Genomic DNA, 18,656 nt, shown 5'->3' on the forward strand with positions numbered 1-18,656 from the left:
TCTCCACCTGGCCTCCGACCGCAGTTCAGTGGCAGGCCAGATGTAAAGCGAAGGAGGACGAGGAGGAGGAGGGGTCGGATGTCTTCACTGTTTGGACATCAATGTTTCCAGCTGAGGTGAAGACAGTTTTAAAGACAGAGGAGCGGCCCTCCGGCTCTGCCTGGGACAAAAAGGAAGACGACATCGAGAACAATCTAATGGAAGGTTTACGAACTGCAGCAAACCAAGATCCTTTAAAAATGACCGCAGCTCCCGTGAAGTTTGGACTCTCGCAGTCCTCAAAACCAAATGAGGACACCACTTGTTTCAGTGAGGCTCTTACCCACACTGGCACGAGGCGAGAAGAGCAGCTAAAGGAGGAGGAGATCATCCTGGACCCGACCACTGTGGGATGGACCCAAACTCTGAACGAGGGGAAACTTTCTCCAGATCAAGACCTGGAATCTGCAGCAAATCGTGCACAGAAGAAGAAGAAGAAGAGCAGCACCAAAGCAGAACAGAGGAGTGAATCAAAGCGAGCTGTGACGAGCAGACAGAGGGCAGAGAACGGCCCAAAGGCTCCCTCTGGCGGCGCCTCGCCGGATGACGAGACGCTGCTGTCCGGCAACGAGTACGCCTTCATGGACCTGCTGCACGAAGTCGTGCAGAACAACGGCCGCTGGACCCGAGACCGGTGGAAGCAGAAAGAAGCCAACAAGCAGCGGCGTCACGACAGAGCCACCGAAGGAGTTTAGTAAAGGATTCGCTTAAAGTGACGTGCACACAACACAACACACTATATTGTAGTTTTATTCTATCACTCTTTAAGTTAGAGGAAAATAGTTTTATTTTTACCTGCTGCTGAAATAACATGTAAAAATGATCTTTGTGTGAGATAAAGTAAACACTGATTAGCTTTTTATTGTAAGGTTACTGTACTATAGAATCCATCAGACTTGAGGTCATTGTATGAGATTTAACAATGTAGAAACGTATCTCATCTTATTGTAAAGATGCAACTTAAAACCAACATCTTTACAGTTTTTGTTGCGATTGAACAAGAGATTTAATTAATTGTAAAGCTTTAGAGCTGCTGGTAGGCGGATTTTCTTTACCTTTGGCCATAGCCAGGCTAGTCTTTATGCTAAGCTAGCAGTCTCTTCATAGTTGCCATACAGACACAAGTGGTATTGATCTTCTCATGCTACTCATAGACATATATCAAACTTTTTCCTTCAGAAAATTGTTTATTTTGATTGCTGCTGCAGTTTAAATGTGATCTCTGTGATAATGTGATTGCGAGATGAAGTCATAATACTCAAATAAAAGCACTCTAATCAAATAAAAACACACATTCATCTACATGTTTGTTTCCATATTCATCAAGTTGTCAGACGATGTGGGATAATAAATAAAAAGGTCTTTTCTTTAATGGTATCTGGCTGCATGCAGCATTTATTTGTTCATGTTTTATACGTCGAGAAGTACACTCGCTCCTCATAAGAAAGAGTACAAAATGGACCAACCCCTTTTTGACAGTGACTTAAAAACATAAAGTGGAGGTAAACAGGATACGTAGGCTTTTGATAACACCTGGACACAACATGCATGTTCCATTCATAGAAATACACAGTATCAAATAATGGCCCCAACTTGCAAGCAGTTGACTTGAATATGGGTTTCTCTAGCCATGGGACATCCCACTAAATGTACAAAACGTATCTGTCTTGGCAAGCTTGTATATCAAAACATGCTGTTTAGTGTTAACATGCCCCTTGTGGTAGTTGTAAGTATGGACACTAGGAGGTCTGAGTGAGCTCTGTGTGGACAGTTGAGATTAGTCGGGAGCGAGGACCAAGGAAGACGTTAAATGAATGGATCAGCACACCGATCGTATCTTCCATCGAGGTCGCTCACACTTTTACTCCTCAGCTCTCCTGCCCTGTAAACGGACACTTGTAGAGGGTACAAATAAATAAATACAGTTAAATGTAAAAAAAAAAAAAAGAAGCTTATGCTGCATCAAAGATCCATCATGACTGTCTCCTCATATTTCTTTAACTAAATAAAGGTTCTCACCAAAATACTTTTTTTTCAAACGTCTGCAAAAATGAAAACAAAAAGCACGACATGTTACTGCACGTTTTGACTTGTCTTTGCATCACAGAGCTGAATACCGTCCACTGTGTTGTACGGATTAAAGGGTCATGCTTTTACGCTCCACACATCCCCCCGAAGAGCTTAGTGCAAAACAAACGTTCCAAGTCCTCTTTCACTTTTCATCAAACAGAAGAGACTGAAACGATGTACAAAGTTCCTATTTACAGCGATTAAACGAAACACAAATGGAGATTAAATACTGCACACTCGCACTGCCTTTTAACGCAAAAGGTGTGGCCTGTACAGTTGGGAGAGGAGAGCACTTTGTTTCAGCTCAAGTATGTTCCAACGAGATCTGGAGACGGGTTACAGGATAGAAATGGACTCGACTGTGCCCGTCGCCGTCTGTGCAAAACGATTCTGCTACCAGTGTAACTGCAACTCGTTAAAGAGTTATGAAACTGGAGGATCACAATATGAATGAATATTTACCATCAACTTCAAATGAGTTAAAGTTTAAAAAGAGTAAATCAATAAAAACCCTAGAGCCTGACTGATACTGGGTCTTCACATTTGATATGTCAGCCAATACAATAGTTTGACCGTTCTTTGTACGCGCTTCTTCAGGTTTGCTTATTGTTCTTTTCTGAGAGTTAGACGAGAACATGGATACCACTCTGATGTCTGCCCGTCACTTATGAAGCCACAGCCAGAAGACCGTTAGCTTAGCATAAACACTGGAAGCAGGGAGAAACAGCGATTGCCTGGTTTGCCCTCAAATCTTCCTACCAGCACCTTAAACTCCCAGAGAAACACTTCTCTCCCTGCTTCCATTAGCTTAACCTTTATGCTAAGCTAAGCTAAGCAGCCGCTTGCTCTAGCTGTATATGTAACGTACAGATGTGAGAGTGGCGTCAAGCTTCTCATCAGACTCTCTGCAAAATAGCAAATAAGCAAATTTCCCATGATTTCAAACTATTCCTTGGCTGGATATGTACCGAGTGAGACATTTTAATACATAAATGTCAAAAACACAACACTAATACTTTATAAAAATAAACCACACAAATATAACATGAATATGCTGAAGTTCAGCTACGAAAATAAGACTTTAAATATACATTAAATAAAGTAGAATGTTTTGTGGGCACAATTAATACATTTTTGGTTTTACCTTTTCAGCCGGACATACTTTTGAAAAGCTGAATTCAGCTGATGATATCTGCTCGGCCAATAAATCGGTCAGGCTCTGAACTAAAAACACCGATATCACAATGCATCCCACATGCAAAATGGCACAAAATCTACAAATAATTTAAAAGTTATTTACAAAGCAATAGAGTAAACAGAAGAATGGAACATACGGGATAGCAGACTTAAAATGGTAAAATAAATTAACAATATTTACTCTTTTACAATCACAACAAAATAAAAATCAGTGTCCAAAACAGCACAACAAAGAGAAATGCTGACAATGCGAATATGGCTGATAAACGTGCCACTACAGTGTGTATATTCACAGATGACACTTTGTCGTAAAAAAGTTTGTGCTCATAAAGAAAACGAAAACCCTGTCTGATTAGAAACCGACAAAAACAAAACCGACATTTGTAATAAATTAAGAAAAGTGCGCATGTACTGTAACGAGGGTAACGTTGCCCCGAGATTCGGTTCTTTGCGAGTTTAGGCAGAAACAGGCGAAGAGGAAGTCGGCCCCGCGGGGGCAACTTCACCCCTGAGTGAAATGATTTGATATCCTGTACAGCGTCTGCACGAAAACCCTCTTCCAACTGTCCAAAGACCTCTCACCACATCCACCAAGTCTCCCTGTCCTGTGTCTGGTGCGAGGGTGACAAGTGTGCGAGTACTGAAGGTGTGCGAGGGGGGGGGGGGGGGGGGGGGAGTCGGGGTCGATGACGAGGCACTCTTCATGCATCCTCCTGTAGCAGCTCAGTGGGGGAAACAGCAGGTCTCTCAGGGCCGTCCCTTTAAAAAATAAAATGTAGATTTTTTTTTCTGATCTGAGGCTGAGAGACGCAGAATGCACATTGACCATGGAATGCTGTTCTTGTTCCGAGACACAAGCCTTCATCTGTGTGTGACAAACGTGCTCCGTCGGCCCCGGGTGGTGGCTTAGAGGTTAAGGTGTCAGGGTGTCGAGGACTGAGGGTGGTGGTGGGGGGGGGGGTTCAGAGGTGAGTCTCGTCTCTCGTCGCTGTACCAAAGTCCTGCCGGTTCCTGGTGCCGGGCACCTGCCCCACTTGGGAGTCCTCCGGCATGTGTGCCAGCGGGTCGGACCGGATAATGTACCTGTGGAGACAAAGTCAACGTCATCTGCCAGCATGGAGCGCTAGGTATGGATTTAAGTCCGGGCAGCACAATTTACTATCAAATGATGAGCACAGTCGCAACTTTAATGGATAAGACACGCAGCAAAACACCCCCACCCATCGTTTTCTACTGCACACCAGGTGTAGTTTGTTATGCATTTTTTTTAAAGTTATTGCTCCTTAACAGTAGTAAACTCTACTTGGCATTAAGAGAAACGGGTTCTTACACGATGTCGTTGAGCTCCAGCATGGTGTCAGGAGGAGGATTGATGAGGACGTAGGACAGCGTGTTCTGGTGGTCGTTCATCTCGTCTGGAATAAAGAGACAGAGGAGACCTTCAGTGCTGCTCTGGATCCCTCCATCGTCCTCTTCCATTATAGAGTACATCAGCCAGGAAATGAGCCCTCTAAGCACTGACACTATGAGACTCCCTCGTTTTAAACCTTTCAGTGAGGAAAAAGTCACTCACATACAGTATCGGTGATGCTCTTCTCCTAGCCTGGTTGTTCTTGTTACAACTGTTAACAATTACAATTTAAAATGTTTTTTTTTAATTGCAGTTACCTAATCCAATTGAGGAAGTTATAAATCATGCTGACAAAACAGGTGTTAATGGGAAATAAATGGCTGAATTTACAAGTAAATTTCGCAGTTGATTCATTAAATATTTTGACTAAAGCCCGACTAACAACAGCTTTTGGAGGCTGATACCAATTTTGATATTTACAGGTTCAAACGATCAGCAGGACAATCCTTAATTTGTGTAATTATCAATTGTTGATATGTTTTAATAATCCCTCTTTATCGAATACAAAATGAACAGATGAACTACTTAATGTACTCTATATATAACTCAGCGTTCTTTAAACGGTTACCTGTAAATTGTTTACACATTATAAATACATTAACAGTTGCAACAATATTCTTTTATTGCTTTCCCAATAAACTTAAGCCAACCAAGGAAACTGTTTTGCACAATGGAGGTCTAATATTGTTTCAAGAATCAATAAGAGGAAACTGACTGTTACACTCATTCCCCTGAGGAGTCATATTACTGTGTGTCTTTATGTCAGTGTGTGTGTGTGTGTGTGTGTGTGTTGTTTATTGTGTGTCTGTATGTGTGTTGCGTGCTCTCTGGCGGCGGCTCCTACTTGCTTTTACGTGATGGACGGAGGAAGTGAAAGGAGGGGACATGTGCCTCCATGACAACCCACCTGCTTGTGGCCCTTTATAAAGCCAGGCGGGGGGGGTGGGAGAGAGAGAAGGGCTAACCGTTACTGACAGGGCACTTTGAGGAACAAGGGGAGGCCCATGCTGCCTGCTGACTCAAAACAGCTCCCCATGCGCAGCTTCACAACGGAGCCAACATGCAGACAGCGTCCGCGGCTACGCCACAAATCCAAACCCAACGCATTCCCTTTTTTTTTTTTTTTACTCCTGCGCATTCCACACGGGACCAAAGGCGGCAGCTTGCCATGCTAAAGGACGACACTCAGCCCCCCACACACACACACACACGCGCACACACACACACACAACCACAGAGGGACATGCTCCAGCATCATCCGTCAGACTGGACCAAACGCAGAGCGACTCGAAACCAAACCGAGTGAAGCAGAACACATTGGGAGTGTGAGAGTGGAAGAGGTCCACCTGCTGCTGGATCGTCACACCTGTGAGGTAAACTGATTGTACAGTACTAGAGAGCGGAGAGAAAAGAATGTGAGTGATGTTAAAAGACTGTACCAATTACTTTTTCTCCTCTAATCCACACTTTGTTATTGTAGACTACTCAGTGTATTAAATATGGATTATACCATGGCCACAGACAAAAAAAACATAAGCCTTTATCTCGCCACACACAGTGCAGAAAGTATTGAGTCACTGCTGGGTTTTTGTATTGTTGTGGCTCTTTAGTCCAGGACGGATCAAACCGACTTTCATTGCCCACTTTTTCTGTTTTTCTTTAATTCCCCATTTTGCTAATTTATGACCTCCTGGGCTCCATCAAACTGTGTCACTTACTAAAGATCAGACTGAAGGCAAAGACATACTGCTATTACTGTACTAATACTTGTACCCTGTACTCTCTTACTCCTCCATCCCAGTCATGTTCCAGATATGTTCACATCAGTATTTAACGCTAGGAATTTATTCAAAACTAGTAATGAAAATTGGATATTGATTGACAGAAGGTTCATACTGCAACCACTCGGGGCGGCAGACGCTTCAACCATTCATCTCTTTTTGTTGTTATTCATTTAGACTCGATGACGTACTTCAATCAAACCACGAGAGGTCAACAAAAACAAGATTCCAACTGATTTTAGGGTTTAGGATCTTTAAATGTAAAGTCAGCACGTCGACATCATAGTCGTGTGTAATTTAAAGTTACAAACTATATTAAACTGGAGGCAACTATAGCAACACGGCACTATTTAAGTCTAACTCGCAAAACTGGAGCAAACCACAAACGCATTTTAAGAAATGAATGGCAACATAAACAGTGCTCCTCTTTCTGCCTGTGGTCAAGTGGCCATGGTATAAGTGTGCAGATACACTTTGAGGTGTCCCGGTATATGGAAATAAGAGACAAGGCAGAGGAGGTCTTACATTTTCTACATCAAGACCCCTCTGATACACATCCTTGTTTCCACATCTAATGTTTGAATTTGAACTCTACAGCTAACCTTCCATCCACAGACATAATGCGCTCCGCTCCACTCTTTAAGCCATACTCTGATGCCCTGCAGTACTCTAGCCATGTGGGACGTCACCTCACGGGAACACAATGCAGAGAAGACCAGGTAGAGAGAGAGAGACAGTAGAGCGAGGTAGGGAGAGATTGGCTGCTGATCTACCACTTATTCTGGCACAACACACACACACTTATACAGACACACACACACACTCACACTCATGCAGTAAAGTTGCAGTACTGTGATCAACCAGCTAACCTGACGGCTTGGTCCCCTCTGTATACGGGTGCTCTGAAATGTCCTGCAACTCTAAGCAACGGCATTCACTGTAAACTTCAATATCCTAATTTATAATTAACTACAAATTATATAAAACAGCCTAAGAAAAAATCAGACAAAAGGGGAAAAACACACTTCTAAAAATGGACAAATCAAGATCTGTGTATAAGTTCAGTGCACTAATCTTCAATGGATGCTGGTGAAATTCCTTTCTCCACAAGATGGAACGTAGCCGCTCACATTGTCGTGAATGTGTTATAAAGAGCACACAGAATTACCTTGCAAATATCCTAGATTTACTCGATTCATGACATCGCTCGCAGTGAGATTAGAAACATCCTCTACAAGCCAAAGGAGGGAAGATAGAAGAATCAGAGAAAGAGAGAGAGGGAGAGAGACAGAAGAAGAAAAGAACAAAGGAAGGGGGGAAACAAGAAAAAGATCAGGCAGGCAGCAAAATGCATTTGCAGTTTCAAAAATAACTTTTTTTTTTTTAAAAAGGGTGAGAGCGATGCAAAGCAGCCAGGCAATGATGTGTGTGTATGTGTGTGTGTGTGTGTGCACAGAATCACTTCCAAATGATTCATCTGACACACATTATGATCCTGCCGCCGTAATCCTCACTGACATTCACGGTTCATAAGGTGATCCCGAGCTTTTTTGGTTTCTTCCTGAAACGTATTGAATCGACACGTTACATAATATTTGGCAAATTGCACATCTGGAGCATGATTCTGCTTTTTGTTTTGAAAGCGTGAAGCTGGGAGGAGAGAAGAACTGAAGAACCAAAAAAAAAAAAAAAAAAGGACAGAAGTGAGCAGAGAAGAGTGCAGGCAATTGCAGTCTGTGATCAAACGCAATTGAGACGAGGTTTCCGGTGCTCCTGCATCTCCATGCATGAACGTGCTCACATCCACACGTTGACGTATGAGCGTGACTGTGAACGTGGTGTGTAATGTGTGTGATGGGCACATGGAGGAAGAGTTCGATGAGTGTGAAAGGGATGTGAGGAAATGACGTTGATGTTAATGATGATGTAGTGCGATATTAATCATTTGTACTATCCCACAGCACCACATCTTATTAAGACAGTCAGATGACATAAAATGACCGGAGCACAGATTGGAGTTTTCTTCAAACACGGCCGCGCTCACGGCTGAAATAATTGAATTGGTTGAGAGTGGGTGGAGCAAAAGAATCTGTTGAGTAAAAAGAATATTGATTTGAATGTGTTCTTTTGCCCGATTGGAGCTGATGCTTTGCCACGAGTAGTTCTGGTCATGTTTGCAACAATTGAAGCAACCGAAGTGGAGCTAACATGCCCACTTATCTAAACGATGCAACGCTTGAGTGAAGTGTGGAGGATAGAACTGAGCAGAATGCTGGCATAGGGCTGTGGTATACTAACCTTTTTATGACATACGACAACTTTATGACGTACTCTACAATTACTTTATTTAATGACTTTTTTGATGGCATAGTATGCTATAAATACATACTATACTATGACCTTTTTGTGAAGTATTTTATAACATACTATTATATAAGGTTTTAAAATTAAATTTTTAAATGATGCATACCAAGACTTTTTGTATGACACATTAAGCTATGACATCTTTGATGGTATTCGATACTAGGATATTTTATGACTTTTCATGATATTTTTGATGGCATACTATACTACGACTTGTTTTGTCAAATTGTTCATGACATACTAGACTATACATTTACAATCACATTTTCTCAGAAAAGTAATAATCTAGTTTATGACTTATTTTGTCACATTTTTGATGGCATACTATGAATTATTTTATTTGTATTTGTAATGACATACCATACTATCATTATGTATGACATTTGTTTAGGCCCTACCCATTTGTTCCACAAGTTCAACACAACCAATTTAATTATTTCTGCCTCCTTCTGCTGTGGCCTTCAAGAAATGTTTATAATGTTTTATAGTACCGAGACTCCAATCTGCAAAAAAACATCATTTTCATCATTATCCATTTTCATGCACATTATGACTAATTATGCTGAAATTACTGTGATGAAAATGAATAACCACCAATACTTTTTTTAGTATGCTATACACATATAAGCCATATGTTGTAAAGCACTGCATTGAGTTAACTTCTACATTACATTACATAAATTCAGACTCTATCACAATATTACACCGTAGGCACAGCTACAGGAGCAATTTTGGGGTTAAGTGTCTTGCTCAAGGACACATCAACAAGCAACTAGTGGAGCCTGAGCCGGGAATCGAACCGCCGATCCTCTGATTGAAGGACGGCCCTGCTATCCGCTTCACCACATAAAGCAAAGACTTCTCATCTCTCTGAATCCCGTGCCATCAGCTGCTCCACTCACCGTATCCCACGGTGGGCAGGCCCAGGTGCTTCATGCGATTCTTGACCAGCTCGGACAGCTCCTGTCGCTCGGAGCGTCGGTACAGGTTGAGCCTCTGCTGCGAGATGCGCTCTGCTCTGCTGGACGGTTTGGTGGTCTTCCTGCTCAGCCGCCTTGCCCACTGCATGCTCTTCTTTCTCAGCAGCGGGTGCTCCGATTGGTCACTCGTGGTGGAGTTTCTGTGGGCCGTCTTCTCCTTCCAGGACTCTCCACGCTCACGATGCTCCTCGCCTTGCTGCGTGTTTATGGACACCTGAGACTGGGAGAGCAGGGTGGCAGTGTTAATACTGGATACTATGTGTGAATGGGTTTGTGTTGGCAGAAATACCTGCGTGTATCACAATAAAAGCTAAACTTTCATATTTCAGACGCCTGTATTATCAAGATGTGACGACAATGAGCTTTACATTTTGATAAGCCAGAAAAATGCCAGTGTTGAATTATTGATCGTTGTGTGCTGTAGGCAAGAAGAGGACATTTGAGGAAAATATAGTATAAATTATAAACAAGCACATTCGGATCTTACCTGTGCGTAACTGTCCTTGCACTGAAACAAGAAACGGACAAACAGACATCCAAACAAAAAGAAATGCAATGAAAGATGGAGGCATCCAAAGCAAACAAAATCACCCAAAGCCTCAAAAGTTTGCACGTGAATTATTAAATATAGTGTATTCACAATTGTATTATTCACTATTAAAATGGTGGAAATTAACATTAAAATGGTACATTTCTAGTTTGTGGCTGGTGAGTTTGGATCTGACATTAGCCACTTACATAACCTGCTAAATATCATATCGGGCTGATTCCTTTTTTATTAATCACATAAAAAAATAGTGAAAGTTGTTGGATAACTTTTTGTTGGCAATGCCTCAAAATGCATAATTTTCCTTTTTTAATTTCCTTCTCTTGGCATCAAACAAGTAGAAGAGAGAAATGCAAAAAGGAGGAAACAACGACAGATGAAAAGCAACAAGAAAAGGCATTCAAAGCAGCGAGTTAGAAAGATTGAAAAACCCAAAGAGAGGGTGGGAGAATGGAGAAAATAATAGAATTTCAAAAAGAAAGAAAAACGGGAGGAGAACGAGAGGTGAACGTGAGGGATAGACTAGGAGGAGTGAAATAAAACTAGAACATTTGCAAATCATGGAAGGACATTTAAAAAAAAAAGAAAGAAAAGAAGGAATGAAGCAAACACAGAATGAGGGAATGAATAATGAAAAGAAGCTAAAGCGGCAGTAGAGCCTCAGCTAAAGCCAAACCGGAAGCCAAACCCAAAGCGAGGTCTCTGATATTAAGCATTTAATAAAACTGAACTTGCTTCTGAGGTTGAGAACATGTGCGACTCTGTGCGGTAGATCCCGATGGGGATCTCGGCGCTGGAGGAACAAAGCTTCTGGAAGAGTCTGCCATAAGTCCTGATCCACAGATCCTCTTCTGTGATCTTCATCTGAGGACGGAGAATAAGAGTCAAGTAGATACAAGCACAAACTCATTTACTCCAAATGCTTAGCAGCATGAACGTTCCTACTCACAGCACACAGGTACCCAGAGCCAGGCGTGGTGTCCAGACCAAGAAGCAGCCTCGCAATAGCGATCATATAGTCCTTAACAAACGACTGTTAAAGCAGAGAGAGAAGGACGGCGGTGAACTACTGTGAACAAGCCCAGCCACAGACGCCTTGTTCAGAAATTAGGGTTAAGACATTTATGTATATATATACTTTAGTTATCCCACCTGGTAAAGCAGCGTATCCAACATGCTGATACTGAACACCCTGCCCGCAGCAAACGGCAGCCGGAACATGAAGGCCAGGTTGGAGCCCTTATCACGCTCCGTCTGGAGAGAGAAACAGAACAACTAGATAATCAAATCTCACCTTCTCCTGTTTGTTTACTGAACTATTGCTCTTTTGCTCCATCTGCAAAAGGACTTCAAGACACTACTAAAGTCCACGCATTTTGGTGAAAGTCTTCACAATTCCTTCCGTTTCTTTTACTATCAGTGCTGGAAAAACAGAAATGGACCGCTGAGTTTCACACTTTTTACTTTCAGCAAGAAAAGAGAACAGAAGTCATAAAGTCGTAACATGGTTCTTTCTCAACAGCTCACCTTCTCCAGTTGGGAGAGAGCGAGTGAGTAGCAGTCCTTGGCTCTGAACTGCATGAACCTCATGTTGGACGGATGCGTGAGCTCCGTGATGATGCTGAGACTGGGGAACAACCTGAGCGAGGGGGGACGTTAAAGAGAGACGGACGTTAGTGAAGGGAAGAAATGCTTCGTGCTGAGGGGGAAGACCCCCACGTGGCTTTGATAGATGCTTTTCATTTTGGTTGTTGAATAAAAGAGTACTTTTGGCGACTGTACGTCGTCTTTGAGGTGAACTCATTCACCATTCTGGCAAACTCTGAAAACAAGCATTTGCTTTCCAGCATCTTTACGAGAACAGATGAGGGAGTTAATCAAGCACTGATGCACATTCGAGCAAACACTCGAAGGTCTGGCTCAAACGTAAAACAGCCACATGGTACCAACTGTTTACTGCATGTTTCTGCACAATGAAATGCTCTCTGTGTTACCTGAACATAGTCTGGACGTTGACGATGGTCTTGGCGTCTGCCATGTAGTCCTCCTCGGCGCTCATGGTGCTCTCCTTGTCCACAACCACCAAGTTGTCGGCGTAGATTATGCCACACTGAAGCAGGTTGTCCAAGCTGGTTCACAAAACAACAGTGTTCATAAACGGCATGACGCGTCAGGAAATACTCCACCCTGGATATTATAACAATGGTAATATCTGCAACGTTCAATGTATTTCTAGACTATATTTTATACCATTTTTGTGACATATTTTGAAACAAAGAGAGTTTAACTATATTATAACTTTTTCAATCAAAATTTAAGACATACTAGAATATGACTTTTATCACATTTTTCAAGGACATGCTATACTACATATTTTATGACATACCATGACTTTTTAAATCAGATTTTAACAGCATATTGCACTATTTTTTGATGAAATACTATACTTTTTAATGGCACGTTATACAATGACATTTAAATCACATATTTTATGGCATTTTTATGACAAATACCTTATTATATTACCTACTTAATTTCTTATGACATACTTTACTTTTTAAATACAAAGATCCATTGAAAACATTTTCCATGCGTGCATCGCCGATTGCTTTTGATTGGACAGCACAACAATGTTTCGTAGCAACCAAATTACACATTACTGAAATCTTAATTAACTAAGCTCGGTTAAGAGTTCAAGGTCCAACCTGGATTATTAAATCACGAGGCAATAACTCGCTAATGTATGTGGGAATAAGAATATGATTTATTCACGAGGCAGGTAGCTGTAATACAAATGGAAAAGCTACTACTGAGATGAACGTGATCATTAAATCAATGAATCAAGCGAGCAGGTTTTTATGGGTTTATAAATAATCCAAACACATACTTATCAATTGTACCAGCCATGAAGTAAACCATTGGAAAGCAGCAAATGGCCTCTAAGAAGTGGTTGTCTGGCCTGCGGGAAACAGGAAACATCATGAACGAGCCTGCCAGAGTAATTATCTCTGGAAAACTCCAGTGACACATTATGACACTGCTGCTGCAATTTCCTGAAATTAACTTGTTGATCAGGGAAGTGCAGAGACTGTATTAACTGTATTAAATTCAATGGCAAAAAAAATGGAAACATGTTTAAATTCTGCAAGAGGATTTAACTGGTTGCTATGAAAACCCCCGAGGCCGTCACTCAGCTTTCTTGGCTCTCTGTCGGCATGGTTTATTGGTTTCAGCGACTGTAGAGATTTGGCCGAAGTTAATAAAACGCAAAGTGAGTTGGAGCAGAAAACACACACACCAGAGACACAAACGTTTACATACCCTAACACACAGCTCGGCTTTCTTATGCAGGGACGATTGAATAATGCAAAAGCCATTTCTTTCTCTATCTTAAAGTAACGCTAACCCATAGTTCCAACTGTGCTCAGCTGACTGCATTTTGGTTGCTTTAAATTACAAACTCACGGAGCACCGGAACATTTTTCAAAAATCTATTTCATGCGTCCTCAAGCAAAAAAACACTAACACACAAACAGGCATATACAGGAGATGTGAGGATCCATTTCCTCACATATTTTGAACTTTGATTCAGTTCTCTACATGAAAAAACGCTTTTTATTAATAATGTAAAAACTATTTTCATATATCTTGAGGCCAAGTTATCCCATGTTCATCAAGCTGAAATAACTAACTCTACAGCAAACAATTCTGTCACTTTGATTTTATGCTCATATTAAAAATTGCATTTTTTAATTGTATCACATAATTGAAATAAAGAACTAACCACAGAATTGTAATAAACAGTTCTAATACCACTAAACCTGTATCAACAGGAATGCACAGTTGTATCAGTCTGCTGTCTATCGGCATACTATCTCATCTTTATAGTGTTAATTAAACTACATCATTATCGGTGGAGGTAGTACATGTGTTAGAGGCCTCTATACAAACACATTACTCTTGAGTTTTTTGATCATGAAAACGTCGGTGGTTTTACATCCCTGTAGGAGTAAGAACAAACAAATAGGACTGTTAAAAGTCTTACTGGTTGTCCAGCAGCAGCACTATGGGGTTGAGCTCCTTCCGGGGCCGATAGTAAGCACGCAGAGGGACAATGAAATTGTAGAGACCGTTTCCCGCCGTCTCTGCAGACACGATTATCAGCTTATTCTTGAAGCCGTATGCTTTGGCATCCTCGAAGCTGCTATGTGTGCAGCCCTGGACGGAGACAAAACAATTCAACAGGAAGTCAGTCAGGTTTCAGTTGTACTGTGCTTTTAGCAGATATTTTGCATAACATAACAGTTTGTATTTTTTATGAAAAGATTGCGATTGGTTTAATCCTAAACTGCTTCTGTCTGTTCCTGCGTGTGTGTGTGTATTCACCTTGTCGAGGCGAAGGCAGCAGAATGGAGCTTTCTGTGGCAAGAGGTGGCACAGAGTCGGAGAGCTGCCGATGTAGGGCGAGTTGGGAGGGTAGCCCTTCACAAAACTGATGGGAAAACAAACAAGAATTTACCAAACTTGAACATTGTAATAACGCAGCGTCAACAAAATGGAGTAATGAGAATTAACCACCTCGTGGTTGTACGCCTCCGCCAACCAGTCAAGTTGTAATTTTGATCCACGTCTATCCAAAATGTCATCACTTGTGTTTAATTGTCATAATTAGCTTATTGATTCTGGAGTTATCGCCAAAAAACGTTTATGAGGTCACAGTGACCTTAACTTTTGACTACTAAATTGTAATCCGTTTATCTGTGAGTCTGAGTTTGTGCCAGATGTAATGAAATACCCTCCAGGTGTTCCTGAGATATTGTGTTCACGAGAATGGGATGGATGGACGGATGGACGACCCAAAAATATAATGCCTTCGACCCCGGCCGTCACCTTGACTGACATATAGTGCGAGTATCAGTGATCCACCATGCTGTCCATTATTCCTCCCATAGGCTCTGAAGGAACTGCTAAACACAACCTCACACAAAAATAGTTTGGTCTTTCATTGAAATCTAAAATGTACATTATGGTATAAGTGTTTCAAAGAGTTATGAGAGTATCACCGAATAACATTTACATCTTATCTGTTTTGGTCAAATGACGGATGCTTATAAGCCCGAAGGACTCATTCCTGCTCAATACAAGCTACACAGGCAATTACAATGTTTTTGTAGTCTGTTTAGTTTTAATCGTGTCTCATTTTGTTTCGCAACAATTGTGTTAGTTTGGTTCTGCGATCCCCAATTTGTAAAATGTCAGTTGCAATTACCCTAATCAGTTTCTCGGTGCCCTCTAGTTTACCAATAAAGGAGATTCAGACTTTGTTTAAGGATGCACACACCGGATCGCCACATGATGGCACTGTGGGACCTTGAGCAGCTCGGTCTGTTTCCTGCAGACAATGCAGTTGCCTCCAACCCCTCAACTACTGTGTCTGACATTTCTTAAAGAAGAAAAACTACTCAAGTGTCGAGAGGCGCAGTAATAGGGGCTCAGAGGTTAGAAAGACCATGTTAAGTCCAACTTTATAAGACCCAATAACAGTTACTGTTCAAAAAGACTTGTATGGGCTGAGGAACACACTGTGAGGCACAGAGGCATCCAATCTGTCCTAAAGTTATCTCCAGCTAATGAAACCGCATCCAGGGAGGCAAAAGAGAAGAACAAAACTGCTGAGATAAACTGATTACTCTGACTCGCTGAATTGCTAGAATGGCGACTGATAGAGATGAAGATCTAAACAAGGACATGCAGCATGAGCTTCACTCAAGAGGATAAGTGATGACCCTCCCCGTCATGACATACACATTCATCACCGCCATGTCTGCACCATTACAGCATCATGACACACAGATTACGTGCCCATTTCAAACCCATCAATCTTTCCTCCTACAACCACTGAGACATGAGGAAGAGGAGGACGACGACAGGTGACATCAATCAAGTTTATAGAGCACAGGATGCCGGCAATATGAGGACATTTCACTTATTTTACTGCCACATGACAATACAAAACCACAAAATCTCTTTTGGGTCAATGACATCACTCACTCTGACCCTACAGAACCCTCCTCGTCCGATTGGTTGGTCTCGTCCTCCGATTGGTCGCTGAGGAGGTCGCAGGGCAGAATGGCGGAGGAGTCGGCGATCTCTAGGACAGGCCCGATGCTCGGCCTGCGGCTCCCAGAGCCGTTCTCCGTCGGCAGGGTCAGCTTGTCGCTCTCCTCGGGAGGATCAGGGTTCTGGAGGTCTATGGCCACAGTGCCTGAAAACGACGTGAGGCTATTGCATGAGCAGAAAACTAAAACGGACATTTAGAAACAGCATGTGCAGCACTTTTAGTGTAACGTGTTGTTCAGACAACAATGTATGTTTGTCTTGGTGAATCCAAAACCATTTTAACTCAGAAAACACTCTTGTGCTTTTTCATATTGTATGTATTAGTAATACAGTCTATGTTTAGCTTATTCAGCATCTTTGCCATTTACCTTCTTTAGCTCAGCTTAGTTTGACCTTGAGGAGAAAATGTATTGCTTTCTGAACCATGTAATTGTACTCTCAATAAATATCACCCTAAAATACATCATACTGGCTTTATGATGTATGCACATATATCCAGCATATCAGATACATGATGATATATGCACAATACATATATCAGGCATATCAGATACATGATGATGTATGCACAATACATATATCAAATACATGATATACTGCATGTACAATACATATAGAATCTTCTATGAGAAAATTAGATTTTACATTTTTAAAAGGATTAAAATCACTAAATATCCCTGTGTCCTGCACAGTGTATATCATCCTATCAATTGTACCGGTTGTACTCCTCAAACTGCAGGACTACTAAATATGTGTGGAAAAAAGTGATGCATCATGCGCAAACTTACCATATGCAGTGGCCTGATCAACTTTCACAGGTCAAAGAAAAAGCACAACACAATAATGTCAGCCAAGAAAGTAAAAACGCATGTAAGAAAAAAAGTCATGCATAACAGTCAGCGAAAGCATACAGCATCACCAAGGCAGCCACCACTCAGAAGTGTGAGTAAGTAAGCATCAGCAACAAAGCATCCATTTTCTCTTTGTACATGAAAACCCTTTCAACCTAACAAATGTAAAACTCTCTGCAAACTGAATACACAGCATCTTCTATCTCCTTATCTTTTCGCCTTCCTTTACCAACTTCCAAACAGTCTTTTTTTTCGTTTTTTCAGCTCCGAGTCTCACCCATGCTGGCGATGATGCTGTGCACGGGCAGCCTGGAGGGGGCGTCGTAGAGGCCGGAGACAGACAGGCCCTTGTTGTGCTTCTCCTCCTCTTTGAAGATGAAGGCCGAGTTCTCCTCCTTGGTGATGTTGATGTAGTAGCAGGTGTCTGCGGCAGCCATGATGTGGCGGGGGCCCGGGTTAAGGAGGATGCTCTTGTTGTCCTCCCTCTTCACGCCGATCAAACACACACCATATCTGGGAGGTAAAGTTCAAAATTGTTCTTTTTTTGCTCCCAAAGACATTAGTAATTACTCTAATTAGATCTAACATCATTGTAGTGTGTTGAGACTAAGCTAGAGGAAGTTTTACTAACTTCTTGTGGGCGTGGAAGGAGGCGTAGGTGAAGCTCTTTCCATCATACTCCCCAAAAAACTTGCTGTCACACAGGCGGATGTGGTAGACCTCGTTTCCAGAGCAGCGTCCATAAATCTTCTGCCACTGCTCCGGGGACATCTGCCCCTCCCTGAAACAGCATTACCATCATAGATACTACAGTAACGTGACGTTTCAGACTTCTACAATGGATACAGCAGACTTGTTTTTCAGAAAATAAACTAATAACAAAAAATGTTTTGCCTAAATTAAATGTCAGACTATAATATATTGACTCAAAAGTCATTTTCACTTCATAGAAGAGGGCACCTTAAAATCATTTCGGACCTTATTTCCCCCTAGACTGATAAATCTATCTCAGCATTCACGACCTTATATCCACAATAATGAAGAAAAAGAGAAATGGCTCTGAAGTTCTTTTATTTAGGCAATTCATGTCCTTCACGACTTTTGATCAATGTGATAACATTCAAATTAACGACTGCCAAAAGGAAGTCTATTCCCAGTCCTGTCACCTTCACAGTCCCAAGTCAGGGCAAGTTCCCATAGTGGAAATTAAAATGGATGAGCAGTGAAGATATAGTGGCCACCTTGCACAAAATATATTAAAAAAAAACAGCTAGATTCATTGCCAAGCAAGAACAA

At 41.7% G+C, this 18,656-nt stretch overlaps 1 protein-coding gene across 1 annotated transcript in view; it reads right to left on the minus strand.

The window, feature by feature from the left end:
- Window positions 1-4,249: 4,249 nt before the first annotated feature.
- The window catches only part of kcnt1b (potassium sodium-activated channel subfamily T member 1b), a gene marked incomplete at its 5' end in the record, with an annotated part of 43,152 nt that continues 28,745 nt past the window's right edge, over window positions 4,250-18,656 (minus strand). Inside the window, 15 exons of the mRNA XM_079160792.1 lie at window positions 4,250-4,389; window positions 4,637-4,721; window positions 7,667-7,729; window positions 9,765-10,097; window positions 11,121-11,253; window positions 11,339-11,422; window positions 11,542-11,643; window positions 11,917-12,028; window positions 12,384-12,518; window positions 13,277-13,348; window positions 14,435-14,607; window positions 14,776-14,881; window positions 16,441-16,654; window positions 17,638-17,873; window positions 17,992-18,141. Of these exons, the coding sequence (XP_079016918.1) occupies window positions 4,269-4,389; window positions 4,637-4,721; window positions 7,667-7,729; window positions 9,765-10,097; window positions 11,121-11,253; window positions 11,339-11,422; window positions 11,542-11,643; window positions 11,917-12,028; window positions 12,384-12,518; window positions 13,277-13,348; window positions 14,435-14,607; window positions 14,776-14,881; window positions 16,441-16,654; window positions 17,638-17,873; window positions 17,992-18,141 (2,119 nt within the window). The 3' untranslated portion in view covers window positions 4,250-4,268. The remainder of the gene's footprint in view (window positions 4,390-4,636; window positions 4,722-7,666; window positions 7,730-9,764; window positions 10,098-11,120; window positions 11,254-11,338; window positions 11,423-11,541; window positions 11,644-11,916; window positions 12,029-12,383; window positions 12,519-13,276; window positions 13,349-14,434; window positions 14,608-14,775; window positions 14,882-16,440; window positions 16,655-17,637; window positions 17,874-17,991; window positions 18,142-18,656) is intronic.

This window comes from Pholis gunnellus, assembly GCF_910591455.1.
Source record: "Pholis gunnellus genome assembly, chromosome: 6".
Lineage (NCBI taxonomy): Eukaryota > Metazoa > Chordata > Actinopteri > Perciformes > Pholidae > Pholis > Pholis gunnellus.